At 51.8% G+C, this 18673-nt stretch overlaps 1 protein-coding gene across 1 annotated transcript in view; it reads left to right on the top strand.

Annotated features, from left to right (window-relative positions):
• Window positions 1-9804: 9804 nt before the first annotated feature.
• PKP1 (plakophilin 1) overlaps window positions 9805-18673 on the top strand; it is a gene marked incomplete at both ends in the record, with an annotated part of 40402 nt that continues 31533 nt past the window's right edge. Inside the window, 2 exons of the mRNA XM_084275899.1 lie at window positions 9805-10006; window positions 16912-17012. Coding sequence (XP_084132025.1) covers window positions 9805-10006; window positions 16912-17012 — 303 coding nt within the window. The remainder of the gene's footprint in view (window positions 10007-16911; window positions 17013-18673) is intronic.

An 18673-nucleotide genomic window follows, 5' to 3' on the forward strand; every position in this document is an offset into this window, starting at 1 on the left:
AGAAGTGCAAAGCAAACGTGCCAGACCCCAGTGTTAGCCACGTTTTAGCTGCTGGCTACCCATTCCTACCCTTTCACAGGGATGTTTGTAGTCCCCCAGGTGTTATGAATGAGTTTGTAGTTCAAAGTGACTATATTTGACCAGGTTGGGTCACAGAAACTCTCTGTCAGCCCGTGGGGCTGCGGGTCAGCTCGCTCAAAAACCCACCTTTCCCATGTCAGATGGTCTGGGCAGGGCACATGAGGGATGGGGATGCTGGAGGAGGTGGTGCCTTCAGCCTGGAGAAGTGCAGGTTATGTGGCAGCCATAGAGGTCCAGGCCCTTCTCCGAGGTGCTCTGAGAAAGGCCAGTGACACTGTGCAGCAACTGCCATCAGGGGCAGTTTCAAGTGCCCATGAGGAAGTGTTTTTCCCATGGGAGATGTGCAGCCTGGGGATGGGAGCTGGTTTTTTGAGGATATTCAAACCTCAGCTGGGCAAGGACTGGAGCAGCCTGGGCTGGCCCTGCAGCAAGCCCTGCTTTGAACATGACACTGGACTCAGGACCTCTCAGAGTCCCTCCCAAACTAAACCCTTCTGTGGTTCTCCCCCAGTGCAGGGCAGTGACATGTGGGCACACACAGCAGTTTATTGCATCCGAGAGAAGGTGGAAAAAGGAAGGTGGCCTGTGACAATGAGGTGTTTCAGCTTGGGCTTTGGCAGCCTAGGGAATGGTGGGAGGAGCTGGTGCAAAAACCACCGCCTGCTTTCTCTGCACCAGGGTCATGCTGTGTGTGGGACACTCCTGCCTGGGTGACTTGGGTAGTTGTTTTCATTATAAACCAGGGATGGGTGTGTGCTGCCCTCCAGCAGCGTGGCAGGAGGTGAGGGATGTGCTCTGGAGGATCAGCCTCCTGTTGCCCTCCTTGATTTTGTGTTGTGGTTAAGACATAAGACCCCAGCTGAGGGTCATGCACCATTCCTGCCCTGGACTCCACTTTGGACTTGCCAGCTGGTGTCACCAAGTCCCTCCGCAGTGCCTGGGGCTGCTGGGATGTAGAGCAGGAGCCCAGCCTGCTCCCTGGAGCCCAGCCTGCTCCCTGGGAGGCAGAATAAATTGCATCCTTAAACCAGGGCCAAAGGGGAGGTGTGCACCTCCCCTGCCCTGAGCTCTCTGAGCTGGGTGTCGAAGGCAGGTCAGGCTGTGGGGCAGCTGTGCTCACTACCTGACCTGTGCTGCAGGGAGAGGGGATGGAGCAGCAGCACCCTGCTTCCCAGAGCATCCCAGCTTCCCCCCTGCATATATAGACAGGACACAGGGGATTTTGTCTGATGTCCAGCATAGTCCCAACAGGGATTTCACAAGAAGAGACCTTACAAAAGGGTCTTGGAGGACATGCAAGGGTCAGCACTGAGTGTGCACATAGGGTGAACATCCCCTTGGACATCAAGGAAGCTCCTTGCCTCATCTTTAGCACTGTTACCTGAAGGCTGTTATAGTGCCTGGACCTAAATTGGCTTTGGAAATCTGTTTTTTCCCTGTTTAGTGTGAAGGAGAACATGTGAATACCTGTCCATCCTGAGAAACCCATCCTAGCATGGACTCTTCCTGGAAAGCAGACAGGAGTGAAGCACATACCCTGTGCATGGCACGTACAGATGAGCCTCAAATAGAACCTCTAAAAGCAAGTATTGGATTTCACTATTAAAATAAACATTCTTAGGAAATAATGTTTGTAGTGTGACTCACCCAAAGGTATTGATTGGCTCGTAGTTGTTATTTAACAGGGTTTCATAATTGAATTAGAAAAGAGAAATGAGCTTCTAGATTATCTGGTTCATCCTTTAGGCCTAGAACTGTTATCATCAGGGACCCTCCCTGCACCCCACAGTGGGTGCCAGGTCAGTAAATGACATCCCATGAAGACCACCTCTGCCCCACACTTGATGTCCATGTGCCCTCTTCACACCACAGGACCCCTGGGCCCTTGGGATGGGATGGGGGACAAGTCTCCATGGGTCAGCCCTGCCACACATGTCTCCCACCCAGTGAACAACCCCAGTGTGAAGCAGAGATGTGCTACCAGAGTCCATGGCATCCCAGAGGCTTCCCCAAGGGGAACCTGGTGCCACTCACTTGGTCTTGGGAGTTGCCTGGGAGTCTGTGTTCTCTTTTCAGCCATCATATCTTCTCCCCTTTGGCCAGGGCTTCTCATGATGGCTGATGCTGCTCCAGGGATTTCAGGGGAGATGCCACAGCCCCATGTGTAGGTGGAGGAGGGTCTCCATCAGCAAGGCCTGGTTCATCTCACACCAGGGAGGAATTAGGTGCTGTGCAGGCATCAGAGGCTTCCCAAATGCAGGGTGGGGAGGCTTCAAGGAGGATGGAGAGGCAAACTCCTCCAGCAGCTGCTTCTCCAAAAGAGGGCATGAGCATGGCTTTGATATGACTGATGAAGGACACTGTCACACACCACAGATCCCAGTGGGCAGCAGAGCTGGTGGTGTGAGTGTCAGATACTGATGTTATTAATGTTGCAGGACATGGCACACATGGAGTCAGCCCAATGTTTCCTCTGGAGTAGACTCACCTATGTTGCAGCCAAACCCTCCTGGAGCTCAGGTAGGTAAGAGGCCAGGCCTGGAGGATGGGGATGGGGATGGCATCATGGTAAACTGGTGATTCTGATGCTTGGGTGCCCCTCATGAGAGGGCAACCATGCCAATGTCCAACAGTGCCTTTGTGCTCAAGCTAGGATGAAACTCTTTGCAGGTCATGGGGGAAATAAAGCACCATCCCAAAGCCCTGCCCTGAAACAGTGCTTCTGGTGGGGAAGGGAAGAGGCTGCCCTGGTGCCAGGAGCATCTGCACCTCCCTGCAGTACACAGGGTGATGGGGCAATGGTGCTGCCAGATGTGGTGTGGGCATGCAGCCATGCTCAACCCAGCACAGCAGCCAGCCTTTGCCATGGTGTGGCTCACAGGCCACGTGGTGCCCGCAGCCCTCCTCCGCTCCTGGTCGCACCCTGTGTTCCCCATCTGTCCCAGGGTACTCTGGCATGGCAGCCTCCTGCTCCCCCTGCCAGGGGCTGCTTTAACAAGTCAGGTCACACTGGGATATGTTGCTAAATCATTACATAAGCTGGTCTGGGAGGTTTCCTCCCCTGCCAGCCATGTGGGGCATTGCCCAACGCTGTGGAATCGAGGGCACACTCCTGCCATTTACACACTTGGGCCCTTTCTAAATTTGGCCCTGTGGTCTCTGCACCTTCCATGGTGGGAACGTTGCCCTCCCCTCCCTGCAGTGTTTCTGAGCTGGTCAAAACTGTGACGAGCATGGGAAGGCAAGGAGTCCAGGTACCGTCCTGGCTGAAGAGCTGAAGCCCCATGGGAAAGGACTCATGTGGAGGACTGTATCCCATGGGTGGGGGGAAGAGGGTGAGGAATGTCCCCTCCCCCAGCTAAGAAGGAGAACATCTCATCAGGAACTTATCAAAACCCCACTGCCCCAGTCCCTGCCCCTCCCTGTGCCACAGTGGGGGGAAGAAGGGAGCGAAATCCTGACTAAAGATCAGTCTGCTGAGAAGGGAGGGGTGGGGGGAGCTGCTTTAAGATCTGGTCACACTTCTCATCCCCTGACTCTGGTGTCACTGGGGGTGCAGGGCAGTGCCATCAATTAGAGAGTTTTCTGTCCTTTATCCTGTGCTGAGTCTGTTCTGCCTGTGACACTGATTGTGGAATGATCTCTCCCTGCCCTTATCTCCACTCCTCAGCCTCTCAGTATCTATTTTCTCCCCTGTCCAGCTGACAAGGGGAGTGATGGAGAGGCTTTGCTGGGAGCCTGGCCTCCAGCCAGGGCCAAACCACCACACCTTCCCACTGGGATCCCCAGTCACATCTATCTGTTTGTAGTCACCTCCTTGAACTATGTCTTGAAGTATGGTGGGCAGGGGCTCATGTCCTCTCCTTGGCTTTCTGCACAGTGTGTTCACATGCTCCTGGGCCTGGCAGCATCACCTCTGGAGATGGTGTCCTACATCCTGGCCCTCCCTCCAACCACTCCTGGAAGCAGCAGATGCACCTGGCAGGACCTGACTTGACTGCATGTATAGGGCACCACCCAGGTAACGTTCATGCATCCCATGAGGCCTCTCAAACACACTTGGGTCATCACTGGGGTCTTCATGGCAACACAGGCTCTTCCCTGTCTGAGTGTGGTTATTCCAACCCTAGACATCCTCAGGCACTGCCTCCACTCACGACCAGCTCCCTCTGGACTTGGCAGACATGGGATGACATGGAGGGTGGGGGGCACCCCTAAACCCATTAAGAAGCAAGAGAGCCACTGGTCAGGTCCTTGGTTGGTCCCCAGCAGCTAGACAAACACAGCTGGTAGATGAAGCTAGGGAGAAGGTGTCTACTGCAGATGCCTGTCAGGTCTTCTGGGCATGGTCAAGCAGGATTCACTCTCACTTTGCAGCTTGTATAGTGGAAGGAAAACTTTGCTGAGGGGCTGGCAGAGCCTCACAAGCAGCCAGGAGATCCTGTCCTCAGCTGCACATGGCTGGATGTGGAGGGCAGAAGCACGACCCAGACATGGTCCAACCTCCCATGGTTATCCCAGCTGCATTTCTCACTTTAGAGGAAAGCCTCTTACAACAGCCCCAGATAATTGGTCCCAGAGAACAGGCTGCACCAGTGCCAATGGTAAGTGCCATGAGCACAAGAAGTCCCTCATTGCACTCATCCCCTCCCACATGTCCTCACTCTACTGCAGGTGTAACCACCTGCCACTGAGGTGCACCAGCCCCAGGAAAGTCCTTGAGAGAGGGTGAGCCCCAGAGATCTGGAGCTGGAATCTTCATGAAGTCTCCTAGGACATGATCTGCAAAGGAGTTTTTCTGTCACTGTCAGGAATTTGCCCTTGGGCTGCAAGTGACCATATCGAGGAGGGGCTTTGCCACCAGCATCCCACATGGCAAGTCTTGGAGTGAGGCATCTCCCCTGCAGTGCATCCCCTCCACAAAGATGGGTGAAGACACAAGCACAAGCTGAGCTCACCCTGAACTGGCCATTGCCCTGGCAGAGTACTAGATAGAGATGGCAGGAGATCAGCAGCCCCTTCACCAGTTTTGTAGAGGCTCCTCATGGGAGATGACACAAGGAGATGAGAAATACATAGATTGGCCAACCTGATGGCCTTCCCCCAGAGGGGAACTCAGAGCTCCTTCCTTCTCCATCACCATCCTTCAACATCACCATCAGGGCACCTCCCTAATGCCTCCACTTCCCTGGCAACTGCATGGCCACTCCTGGTACTGTTTTCCAGAGTGACCTGCTGACCAAGGCATGCCCATCCCTTCTTAGCTGCTGACAAGCCTGCACAGCCCTCTGAACTGTAAGCAGTTCAGAGTTGTGATGTTGTTGCTCATCAAAGGTGGGACTTGGGATGCGACTGTTTGGCAGGGGGTGTCTGAGTGTAGGGAAAACCTCTGTTCTCAGCCTTGATAGTTCTGATCTGCTGTCAGGGACCTGCAGGTTCCTGGACAGAGCTTTAAGGGTGGTCTCCAGCCCACAGGCATCCTGCACTGCTTCATGTCCTCTTGTGTGCATTACATTTGTCATCTGCAACAAACAGGCAGCAAAGTCAGGGAACCAGGAATGTGAGTCCAGCTGACTAGAGCAAGGGCTTGGCTTGCTCTCCAGATGGTCAGGAGCAGATCACAGGACACACAAGGGAAGGTTGGGAGAGCTGGAATGGCTCAGACTGAAGAAGGGAAAGTTTGGAGGAGCCTTACAGCTGCCTGCAGCTAATGAACTGGAGGATGCAGAGAAGATGGAGCCAGATCTGAGGTGCATGGAGGAAGAAAGAGAGGCAATGGGAACAAACTGGGACATGGGAAATCCCTCTTGGATACTTGTGGGGAAAAAATTCACCTGTGAGAGGCTGTGGGATCTCCATCTGACCTCAACTGGAAAAGTTCTGGAGCATCTGGGTCCCAACACTATTCAGCAAAGCTGGCCCTGCTTTGGGCAGAGGATCAATGCCTCCCTATCTGTATTATTCCATGTTTCTCTCAGGGCACACCTTACCGATGCATTAACTTTGTTCCCAGGTACTTCATGTCCATTACGCAAGGCTTTCATCCTGCTGCATGCAGCCTTGCAGCTGCTCCACATGAACCATCCTTCCTTTTGGTGGAGAAATCAGGGGGTTCGTTCTTTTCCTTAATCAAGCTACTATCCACACTGGAGATCTCTGGGGCTTGGTGAAGTCTACCTGCTTTGCCAAGGGCCAGCCCATGATCTGCCCAGCGCTGTCGCCTTCTTGTCCTCCCACAGCACCACCCCAAAAACATCTCAGTGCCACACGTGTGCGAGGAGTGGAAGGAAGGTTTTGCTCAAGAACAACCTGTCCACATGTCTCAGCAGGCTTCTGCATGGCTTTCCTCAACTTGGCAGCTCCATGCTGGATCCTGGTTATCCTGTTGGATCTGAGTTCCCCATCTGCCCCATTCCTGTAGGACTTTCTGGTCCCATGGAAGAAAGAGAGCCTTTCATGAGAGGCAGAGTGAAACTAAGGCTTTTCAAATCTGAAGAGCAAGTTTCCTCCTGGAGAAATCTTTCCAGGCTCTGGGGAGGTTGAGTCACTGCTCAGAAAACGGCATTACCCTGGGAAATCCAAAGAATTCCCATCACTCCTACCACTGTCTCTCCTGGTGACCACCCACTCCAAGGAAGAAGCAACCCTAGGTGGTGCTATAAAGAAAAACCCAACCCAAATCATGACTCCCTGTCCCCAATTCTGGGGGCCAACCATTCCCCCCACCCCAGGCAGATTTTACAGCGATCCATAGAGACGCCTTCATCTCCGGAGCACCTGACAAGTTTGAACAGCGTACCCCCTGCTATGGCTCTGGGAGCAGGATTGGGCCTTTGATTGCAATCGGGGCGAGTTGGCAGGAATCCCAGGAACTCGTACAAAAATGCTTTGAAGAGGCCAGCTGCGCAGGGCGTGCCCGCTGTGGGGTGCGGAGCGGTGATTCACGCCATTGCCATGCGATGCTCGGGCTGTGCGCGCACACGCGGCCTAGTCAGGCTGCAGCCAAGGCCCAATCCAGTCTCCCCACCCCCCCCCCCCCCCAATCCCTGCTGAAGTCTAATTTATTTCTGGCCCTCCGATCTCTCCCCCATCGCACCTCGGATTCGGTGCGGGTTTTAGTCCCCTGTTGCTGCTTTCAAGCTGCAGACAGAAAGGCAGACAGGGAATTTGCTCCAGGCAGGGGTAGATGCAAGCTCTGCTGCTAGGCCGGCGCTGTGCTGGGCTTGCTGAGGATGACACTCACCATGCCCTGCTAAGTAAGCATCCCCAGCCCGTGATTCAGAGCAGAAACAGCAGTTTGCACAGAGGTGCAATAAACTCCTTTGTTTAAGTACCTTTTGCTCTTTTAGCTTTGGGTTTGGAGCCTGTTGCAGAAACCTGGGAGATTCCCTCCCTTGGGCTACACCATACCAACTTGCCCGAAGAAACTATTGTTTCTTGAAAGCCTCTGTAAGCTCCCTGTCCCCAGCCCTGCAGCCCAGCTCAGCATTTTGGGCGAGTTATGAAACAGGGCAGATGCCAGAGCGTTGCATTCGTATGATCCGCCAGCAAATGACGGGATGTGATAAACACTTGGCTCTCCCGTGCGGGGACAGGGTGAGGGCTGTTCCTTGCCGCGGGGAAAATGACATTACAGGTTTGCAAGAGCTGGGCACTTTGTTGTGCAGAAGCCATCTGACGCTGACAGCCTGTCATTGATTTGTGAAAACATCGTTTGGCATCGATAACAAGCTTTCAGGAGAAACAAGTAGGACAGAGGAAAACAACACCCAGGTATTGCTTTGCTGTTCCCTACCTGGATTGGAAGCTCACAGGCTCTGTGAAAGGCACAGGAGTGGCAGAAGATCCTCCTCCATCTCACTGGCGTTGGCTACCTGCTCTTGGGCGGCACTCATCCCTCATCCTGGCTGTTCTTTGCTTGTGCAGGGTCTAAACATCTAGGCTGGTTGGGTGATGGAGCAGAGCGAAGCTGCTGCATCCCTTGGATGGGGTGTCAGGGTACGTGGGCAGAGGGGACCAAGGTAATTACCCTCTAGTTGCTCTAGTCCTGTGTCTCATTGACAGAGCTCAGGTTTCTGCTGTTGGGTTTCACTTGGGGAGCATCCTGGAGCATCAGAAGAGGAAGGTGGGCAATATTCACCTTCCCTGGGAGCATGCCCTGTACCTTCTGTTCCTATGAAATATGAAGTAAGCTACCAGGGAAGCACAAAACCTGATGAATGGCAATAAAATAAAGGGATTTCCCGCTGCTTTTGAGGAGGGACCTGTGAGCTGGAAACACCAGGCTGGTGGGCAGCCAGACCCTGGGCAGCGATGCTTCCTACCCCAGAGGAACTCCATGAGTCCTCTCCACTACAGCACTGGCCATCCAGCAGTGTGGAGGACCCTGCTCCTGCTGGCCCTTCTCCAGGCTGTGTGATGACACATGCACCCAGCAGCCAGTCCTGGGGGTCCCAGGAAGCCTCTGCCCTGGGCACCCTCCCCTTGGCCTGCCTCCCTATGGGGTTTGTGCCTTTCCTCCTTTATCAGCCTCTTGTGGCTTGGCAGGAGCTTTGTCAGCACTTGCTGTGACCTGAAACTGGTCACACCAGCACCGAGGTGCTCAGTTCTCTGCAAACGAGTTGCTGCAGTGTGGCTTGGCAGGGAGAAACCACTCTGCTCAGATTCATAACCTGGCATGTCATTTCTTGTACAGCCATTTTATCTCCTCTTCTGCTCGCTGAAAGTCCCATTTTGCTCTGTGCTACCCCAAGTTACTTGCAGAGATTGCCCCAGCTCTTTGCCTGGAGGCTGCACTGGTCCTTCTATATGTCTGTCCTAGAAAAAAAGTGGGATCCTCTTTGGGGAGAGGTGCCACCCCCATGAACACAGGGGCACACTGTGGTCAGCAGGACCCTCCATGACCCCTACTTTAGGTGCTCCACTGCCCTGGGCTCAGCAGTGTGGTTTTCAACCTGTGCAGGCAGAAGCTTTCAGCAGATGAGGAGCTGGACATGTTGGCCTGGGAGCATCTGGGCAGGAGGGAGGCTGGATCCCCAGGCAGGAACGGGCACTGCGGGCAGCGTTGCTCCTCTGACCCTGGCTTGTGCGATGCTGACTCCTACTAGCAGGGGCGTCCCCAGGCTCTTAGCACTGAGATGTTTCTTTGCTCCAGTTCAGACCATGGGAAATAATAACACACAAGATGAACAGGCCGTGTGGGAGATCCTCCAGCTGCCGAAAGCACCGCTCCCTACCCAGACCCACAACGCTGTGGGTACAGCTCACCTGTGAGCCCTTCACAGTGAAGGGGATGGCCATGTCCATCCCCAACCCTCATGGCTCCCTGCCTTGCCCACTCCCCACCAGTACCCACACCCCCCCCCCTCCTCTAGCCGTCTGTTTCAGCAGTCTGGGGGAGGCAGATTTGGGGCGAGGGCAGTGGGGAGCCACATGCCCTGCAGCGGCGGCGCGGGGGCTGCGAGCGAGCCGTGGCGGGGAGCGCGTGGGTGTGTGCAGGCAGGGCTGTATATCCAGTCTGGCAGAGGGTGTGCCTGCTCACACGCCGGGGAGCTGAGCCGGGAGCAGGAGCCCTGAGACACCCTCGGCTGGGGGACGTATGGCAAGGAGGGGTTTGGGAGATTAACCCCAGCACGAGCCGTGTTTGCTGTCGCCTTGTGTCGCGTGCCGTCAGGTGAAGTGCAGCCCCCCTCTCCCCCCCAGCCCCGCGGTCTGCTTGCAGCCATGCTTCACTCTCCACTGAAAACAGCCTTGGCGTATGAGTGCTTCCAGGACCAGGCCAGCTCCACTCTGGCTCTGCCCTCGGACCACAAGCTGAAAACTAAAGGCACAGGAAAACAACGCGTCCAAGAGCAAGTGATGATGACGGTGAAGAGGCAGAAGCAGAAGTCATCCGTGTCGTCAAGCGTGGGCCACTCCAACCGAGGTAAAATCCCACTGCGCTCTGCATAGCAGCAAGGGGGTCCCCTCTGGAGGCAGAGCAGGTGCTGTGGGGGTGCTTCTGTGGGGTTGGTTTGTGGGGGACAGTGTGGTTCCCATCTCTCCCGGGTTACCCCAGGCAGAGGACGCTGAGGTCTGTGGCACCGAATGGAAGAGGTAGGACGAGCAGTGGAGCTCGATGCATCCACCCCCTCCCAGGTGGAGCTGACCTGGGAGTGCTGCACCCGCTCCGCATCCCTGAGGCGCTTGGACATTTCAGTGTGGTGTTATTAACCATTTGTTCCCTGGCTCTAAAGCTGGATTAGCTGCCTAACCTTTGCAAATCCTTCCTCTGCAAGTTGTCCCCATGGTTGGAGTCCTCTAGCAGACCCGTCCCCTCCTGCTGATGGCCAGAGCTATCAGCAATGCCCTTCCCCTGTGCTGCTGGGCCAGGAGCTGGCCACAGGGCAGGACTCTGTGGCCTCCTGAGCACCATGGCAGGTGGAGAGCAGGCAGCTCTTCCCACACACAGGACAGACCTGAGCTCAGCATTTACCTCTCTAACTCCCAACATGTCTCCTGGTTGCAGGCTGAGAGGTGTGTGAGCCTCTGGGACACCCCAGTGTGAGCAGTAGGAAGGAGATGAGTTAGGAGGAGTGATGTCCCTCTTTTTTTTCACCTCATTGGCTTGTGTTGGTTCAGTGGGATGCTTTGCAGCCCCCTCCATTTTGCAGATGGGTAGAAAGGGCTGTAGGGGTCCAGCAGCCGCTCCGCCTCCATGCCCTGAGTCTGTGCCATGGAAAGCAAGCGATCGGCTGAGTCCTGGAGCCAGGTTTCTGACTGAAATACCTTTGTCTTTGGCCCAAGATTTGACAAATGCTTTTCTTTGGCTTCCTTGTATCTGGAGAAAGCTGATGTGTAGGTAAACCCCATCTTGCCCCAGCCAGGAGCTGCAAAACAGGGGGTTACAACAGCCACAGTGCACAACCTCCTGGAGCTTGGAGGTGCTCTCTGGCACCACTGGCCTGGCTGAGCTCACTGAGGAGAGGAAAACCCCAGGCTTTGGGGGTGAGAGGGGGTGGCAGGGCTGGGACTGAACCCTTCACCCACGTCCAGAGTAGGAAGCATGGAGAGAGGTGTTTGCTGGAAAGCTGGGTGAGCTGGCCCTGCGTCTGCCACCTCTTCTGGGGAGCTGGGCTTGCCCAGCTGCTTTTCCAAGCTGAATGGTGAGGCTGAATCCAGTGCTTGTGAGTTGTCACGGTCCAGACACAGGTTTTGGGCTGGTTTGCAGAGAGGTGTCACTAGTGGAGGGGGTGGTCCCGTAGGAGCCACGCTGGCTGAATGCACCGTGACTGCTGCAACAGGGAGCACAGAGGGGCTTCGTGGTGATGGCACCTGAGCAGTGACCTGTCATGGGCACCACCAGGAACAAGCCTCTGCTTTCTCTTCTTTGTGTGTTTGTGGACATAGACTCCAAGGGTGGGTGGGGGAGAGTGCACAGAGAGACTTCTTCTGCCCCCAGAATGGAAGATGGACATCTCCTCCTCCTCCTCCTCCTCCTCCTCCTCCTCCCTTGGGAGGGTTTGTTACTTAGTGTTATAGTGCCAGACCTGACAAAATAAAATACAAACCAGGATGAGTCAAGAGGGTCTGGGTGGGCATTGGGGCACTGCCAGCTTCCCTTTCCAGCAGAGGGGTGTTTCAGGGGGACAGTGGGCATAGGGGTGTCTGCCACTGCTGCCCACAGGCAGGAAGGGGGGGCAGAAGGGGTTTGTTCTGCTTGGAGAGGAGCCCAGGTGAACCCCCTGGGAAAGGGGCAGGGGCGGGGAGGAAGCAAATTTTCAAGCTGCCCATCTCTGCTTAACTATCTGAAGCTAAACCCCACCTTCAGACACTTGGAAATGTCTGGGAGTGGGGATTGTGTGGAAATATGCAGCTCTGGTTTCTGTGTCCCAGGGAAGCTGAGTCAGCTCCCAGGAGCTGCCTTCAAAGGCTGGGCTGAGGCCATCCCATACCTATTGTGGCCAGGCTGGCCAGCAGGATGGCCCTGACTGCTGATTCACCCTGGCAGCTGGGCTCTCAGTGTGTTTCTGGAAGGAACCCCAGAAGGGCAAGAAGTTGCCGATTCTTCTTGGGGTTTTCTCCTGGATTGAAGCTGGAGAAGGTCAGACCAAACATCAAAGTGTTGCCTTTTACTGCTGTTGGTCTAAAGGTTCATAGAATCCCAGAATGGTCTGGATTGGAAGGGACCCTAAGGATCACAGAGCTCCAACCCCCTTGCCACAGGCAGGGCTCAGGTTAGCTGAGCAGACCTAATGAGAAGTGTTGTTGCCTATCAACAATGCTACATGGGTCTGTCAGGTGTGGCTGTCAGCCTGTTTGAACCCTTCCCCAACTTCAGCTACCTGCATCGCCCCATGAGCTGCTCCTCAAAGGCAGCACGAAGCCCCTTGATAAATGTTTGAGTGTTCTGCTCCCTCTGCACTCAGGCAGTGTGTCTGGCTGGGTGTTGGTCCAGGTCCAGCCCTCTGTCGCTGCGTTTGGATCTGTGGTTTGGGCAGGAGCTGAAGTGTGGTGCAGAGCTTCCCTCAGCCCCAGGAATGCACGTGCCTGCATGAGTAGGATGGGGGCTATGGAGTGGAGATGGACCCCTCTTGCATGCAGCAGGGAGGGGTGATGTTGTCCCCCATAACTGGAGATTCTTTAGGGGGCATTCCCTCAATGTCCTGCTAATTGACCTAAAATTAGGTGGTTATTTGGACTCCAGTAGATCAAGGCATTGTGGCCACTCTGAAGATCTGGTGTCACCTGATATGTACTCAAGCCACTGCAGGGCAAGATCATCCATCTGGCCTCAAACTGGTGTGTGCTGGGGGCAGAGTAGTGGGCAGAAACCAGCAAAAAGCTGCATCATCCTGCACCCACAGTGGGGCCTTTTCTCAGCACTGTGGGTGTTTCGAAGGATGGCTGCAGAGCGCTTGTGTTTTGGGTCTGGGGGTCTGCCCCTAGGGCATATCTGCCCTTCTCACCATGGGAATAGGTAATTGGATGTCTGCCAGTAATGCAAATTTCCAGGAAAAACTGAATTTCCGTGGTATGGCAGGAGAAAAGTCCAGGCCAAGCTGAACCAGCTCCTGGTAGCCAACAGTGCTCATCTGCAAAGTCCTCTGGCTAAGGAAAATAATTCATGGCAGCGTGTAGCAGTGAGCAAAGACCTGAGGAAACCCAACCTAGGAGTATCATATCCAACTGTCTCATGGCTGAGCTGTGATAAGAGGTTGGCTATGTTGGCTGTGGCTGACAAGGGAGAAATCCCACCTAGCTCTCATGGGATCCCACCTAGCTCTAATACAAGTTGTTACTCTGCTGTGAAAGGAAGAAGAAATTTTGAGGATAGTGTTTTGAAGACTTGTGGAACCTTCCCTCAGCATGAGATGGTTCAGTGAAAGCCATCCACTCTGCCACAAACACTAGATTATTGGCATAAAAAAAATACCGAAACCCTTTAGCTCGGTGGCCAGAAGGCAGAGATGAAATTGGCTCATTCCTGCAAGAAATTCAGCTTCTGGGATTTCACTAACACTTCTCTCCTAGGAGGCATCCAGGCTTTGCTTTGTGCCTCCCACAGGCCCTCTTCTCTTACTACGTTTTTTCCTATGTTTAATCATCCTTATTGTTTTAAAAGCCGTGCATAGTTTATTATTTAACTCGTCTATCCTGCACTACCAGTGACTGGTTCTTGTCTTGCCTTTCCCTGCCAAAGATTAATATTTATTAACATGCATCCATTTCCACAGAGCTCCCTGGTAGCTTTATGTGTCCAGCTGAAGTTGTTCCTTCACTTGTTGGGATTGAAAACCAGCACTTTTAAGACTATTCTTCTTCAAGGGGTGTGAAGTTGCCTGTGAGGAAAGTAAGCAACTCATCAAGCACAGGCACATTGGGTTGATGTCTCAGTGATGAAGTCTCAGTCTGCTCCACAGTGATCCATAACAGCTAGAGAGAGGAGGATGGGGGGGCAAGGCAAGCGTGGAGTGGGGCTTGCAGGGATTAAGTGCAAGATCTTGCAATCCTCACATGCTGTAGGTAGTTTTTACCCTTGTGAACTGTCCCAGTGAAGTTAAATAAGATTTTGGGTTGACCAAGTTTTAAAGGAAATGCCTTGGGCTGAATGACAATCTGGGGTGGGGGAGAGAGAGCAGCCCTCAGGGGTATTTTCTGCACACAGCCATGGTCACTGGGAGGCTGTGCTTCATCTGAGTGACTCTCATCCATCTATTTTCTGCCTCCATCCTGTGTATTATCTACCAGTAATACCAGTAATACAATGGTTTCAACTGACTTGTGTTTGTCCAAGTTGCTGGGATGACAACAAATGGGACACAAACATATGGATATAGATAGAAAAAAGCACCAGGGAAGCATTTCCACTCCCTCAAGGAGGCAGTCAGGTGTTTATCCCACATTCTCAGGACCAGTGACCAGCTTGTATAGTCTTTACCCCTGAGATGTTTGAAAAGAGGAATATCCTTCCTCTCCCCTGGGCTGGTGATACACCTCCAGGCTGGCTCTCAAGATGAACCAAGCAGAGAAGGTTCTAAACTTGCAGGACTAATCAAAGATGGTGTTTTCTTTAGCCACCTTCATCAGAAAATCCCCAGGTTCTTCCTGGCCATCAGACTGAGCTCTCCAAGCAGTAAATCACTGCTGTGTGTTGGCAGAAGCAGCACCTTCTCCAACCAGCAAGGCGGCTTCAAAATGCCTTGAACGTTTGAGGTTATACATAATTATATATTTATAAGCTCTTATATACAAGTTCTTGGAGGTGAAGGCAACTCTTCAACAACTGACAAACATAAACTTGTGTGAACTGCCTGGTCTCTTCAAGCTGGCCATGTAGCAGTGAATTAACACAAGAAAATTAGAGCCATGCCTAAACTGGCTTATTTTTGGTGCCTCCTTGCTCAACCCCAAAGTCTTTAGTGTAAGAATGGATCCCAAAAGGAAAAGCATGGTCCTCAGGGAGGACTGGTCTGATTAACCTGTGACTCATGCCCAGAAACCTTTCCTTCCAACTGCTCACTGAGTGTCAGTAAAGTGCTCCCAGTTGTCCTGCCTGCAGTTACAGAACAAGAGGTTGATTGTAAGAAGTAATTCTCAGGAAATTGTTATCAAAGGATTGTGTTGTTATTATTTATTATTGTTATTAGCTGACTCTGTCCTCTGGTGTATCACCTGTCCCAAACTTAGCATTTCAAGCCCTGCCCTGCTTCTGCTGAAGCCCTGTGCTTGTGCCCTGATAGGGAGTTTCTGGGAAATCCCAGGATGGGGAGAGGAACGCAAGGCAAAGGAGGCAGCTGAAGTGTGTCTCCTGTTGCATGGTGATTGATGGCCATTGCCTTATCAGTGAGTTCTGTGCAACTTTATATACATGAGACAATCAGGGATGGAGAGAGATTAATAGACAACAGTGACCACCAAGTCTATAGGCTTTATGGGAAATGAGATCCTGTGGTTTTCTGCCCAAGTTTATGTCTGTGAAACTCCTCTGCTGCTGCTTACTCTGCCTTCAATGATGTTGTTCAGATGCTGCCATCCATACAGTCTTTCTCCTCTCTTGTTGACAATAGAAAGCAAATTATACTGCATCTACAGGAACCATCTTCCTGAGAAAATGCAAGAATTTTTAGCCACGCACCAAATCACCATAACAAGTTCTGGATGCCTTGGGCACGGCAATAAACGAGATTTATTCCAAGGATCAGTGGCTGTAGAAGACCTGAGTGGCTTCAGGGCCTTTGTGGTTCAGCTTATCCAGTTTATCTAAGAGATGAGTTTTATCAAACAATCAGAGAGATTAGGATATTTCTGACATTACCCACCAGTTTAGGTGCATAACTTAAGACAGGTAAGTCCTGATTTTGTACCTCGTTAGACATTCAGAGCTTCCCCTGGAAGTTAATTGGAGTGTAGGGTTTGCACTTCCTCATAACGGGACTTGGGATGCCACAATTACTGAGCACTTTCTGAAAATGAAACTTAAATGACCTTAAATCCTGCTGGACCATCTGAAGGGGGTTAAGGGAATTCCAACATGGAAAGAGAACGACTTGCTTTATTTTTCTCTTGTGGTGATGAAGAGCTTTTAGTCAGGCTGGGATAGGTAAATCCAAACACTCTTAATAAAGCCCTAAGAAATAGTAGAAATGGCTGATAGCTTCCTCCTGAGCCAAGATATTTTCAGTACAAAATGTATGAGATGTAGTCTTACATGTATTCCCCATGTTCCATAAATAATGATGGGCTTTAATATATTTTCAGGACAGTCTGGAGACTGAAATTTAAGGTATTTCACATCCCCAGGTGTTAAATAGACTTGATCATAATTTAATGAGCAGGTTTGTTCTTTATGATTTATTTAAGCAAGCCTTGCTCATGCTGCTATTGTTGTCATTGTTAGTAGGCAGACCAGGGAAGCCAGACTGGCAAAATTTTATTTACCTCCAGTTCAGAGTGAGAGAAGCACCTTCCAGGTCAGACCTTCTAGGATGTGAGGCACAAAATGTCATCCAGGTCCTCTCATGTAGCAAAGACCCAAGACATTGGCTTGGTCTGTGACCCGACCTGCTCTTGTCCACTGCAGATTTTATGGCACTTGGTCTTTTGTGCTGAAAACCTTAGGCTGTTGCTTGTGGTCTGAAGGCTGGAGTTTCCAAGAGTTCTTCTGAAACGAGCATCTCTCATGAGCTGTCTGCAATGGCAAGGGCTCAACTTACTGCCTTGTCTTTAAGGTTTCAACCTCTGTTATTCTCCAGCAACTGAACTCACTGGAAAAAAAAAGGGCACCGTACTCTGAAGGGGTGACTGCTGGGTTTGTTTCCTCCTGCTTGACTGTGCCTTTTCCGTTTACAGGTTCCATGTACGATGGTTTAGCTGATGGTTATGGCTACGGGACATCCCGGGGCAGCTACTATGCCAAAACCCAAACAGGAAACAGCAACTGGGGATACCCGGTAAGATACTCCTTTGTCTGGGAACTGTGGCATGCTCTTGAGGTAACTTGTACAGAAAGCACCCTCAAGCAGGAGCAGTCACCAAGCAAGGTCATAGCACTCCAGAACCTTGCCTGAGAGAGATTATGCATGGATATGGCTATCTTAGGAAGTAATTCAGTGTAACAGAAGAGGATCAGCAGGTCAAGGACCCTGTATCTATGTTGTGTGTGGCTGGGGATTTCAGTGTGGACAAGGGTTAGTTTGGTTTCATGGATTAGTATCTGCACAGCATCAGAGTTTTGAAGCTGTCTGAAGGATCAGTCATGGTTTCGGACTCTCACCTCTCAGTTCAGGTTTGGAGCACATCCATTGCTCACCTGGAACAGTTTCTGGGTTTGTTTCCATGCACCACAATGTCTCCATGAACACCATTAATATGGTGGAGTGGTGATGATGAGGGGATTTGCATCGTAACTGTGTTGCTGTTCCAAATCTCAGTGCTAGTGCAGACCCTTTTCAGATATTCTCTGAGCTTGGAAAATCAATGGTCTGCTTCTCTCATAGTGATTTCCCAGGAAAATATTTCAGAATTGCAGATAAAAAATGGGTGAGATTGTGTAATCTGAGTTTATACAACCCACAGAGGTCCTGGTCTTGTCCTTGGTCACAGACCAAGGGGAATCACTTCTGACCACTCAATGTTTACTAGGACAGCTAGAGCTTGTGTTGCCCCTGCACCTCAGAACTGCATTCTGTTCTTCCTTATTTTTCATCAGCTATAAAATAGACAGGAGGAATTCAGAGATCTGGGGATTTGAATGTGGGAAAAAGGGAAGAGTTCCTTTCAACAACTCTGGGACGGTAAAGCAGCTCCCTGTCAACCATCAAAGGGTTGAACCAGGAAAGATGCTTATGTTGGCTCCAAGCACAGAGACAGAGGACTGAAGATTTTCCTTGTAGTTGACAGATCTTCTGCCTCTTCATAGCATCAGCATTCCTCAGCTTCAGAAAGACTTATCTGTTGTCTTTCTTAATGGCCGTGGTGTAGCATGCTGGCTCCAAGGCAGCGATAATGTCACTTGCTAGGTTTGCATCACTGGGTTTGCTGCCTCCTGCAATGTTCAGTAGGAAGGACTTGGAGCCCTGGCAGGTCTTTGAAATTTTTATTTAAAGACTGTCTGTTGACATTTTTCAATGCCCTTTGGTGAGCCAATTTAAATCCCAGTCAGTGGTGTTTCTGCCTGGTCTTGGATCAAAAGGGTGACTATGATGGGTCAGACCAGAAGCCCATCCAGCCAAGTGTCCTGTCCTTAGTGATGGATCCCTAAGGCAGTAACGGGCCCCTGCAGATGGGTCTAGACAGGGTAAACAGAAGATGCATCACAAAGAAGTTTTGTGGCCACCAGAAATTTGCAACTGAGGGACCTCCTGGGCAAGAAGTGGAGTTTCTGAGCTTCATGAGTCAGTAGTTTCAATGATATATTGCTGTCTGTCTGTTGTGATTTCTGAATGTAATTTGTTACAGTTCATTTAAACAAAGCTGCTCCTTTCCAGCTGTTCCAGTAGTTTCTAGCTTGTTTTTGTTCTGTAGTTGCCCCTCCAGCTCATGCTCATGCTGGCAAGTCGGTACTGCAGCTAGTGTTTCTGGTGTGAGGACTATTGTTTACTTTTATTCATTC

The sequence above is a fragment of the Gallinula chloropus genome, assembly GCF_964237585.1.
Source record: "Gallinula chloropus genome assembly, chromosome: 27".
Classification (NCBI taxonomy): Eukaryota; Metazoa; Chordata; class Aves; order Gruiformes; family Rallidae; genus Gallinula; species Gallinula chloropus.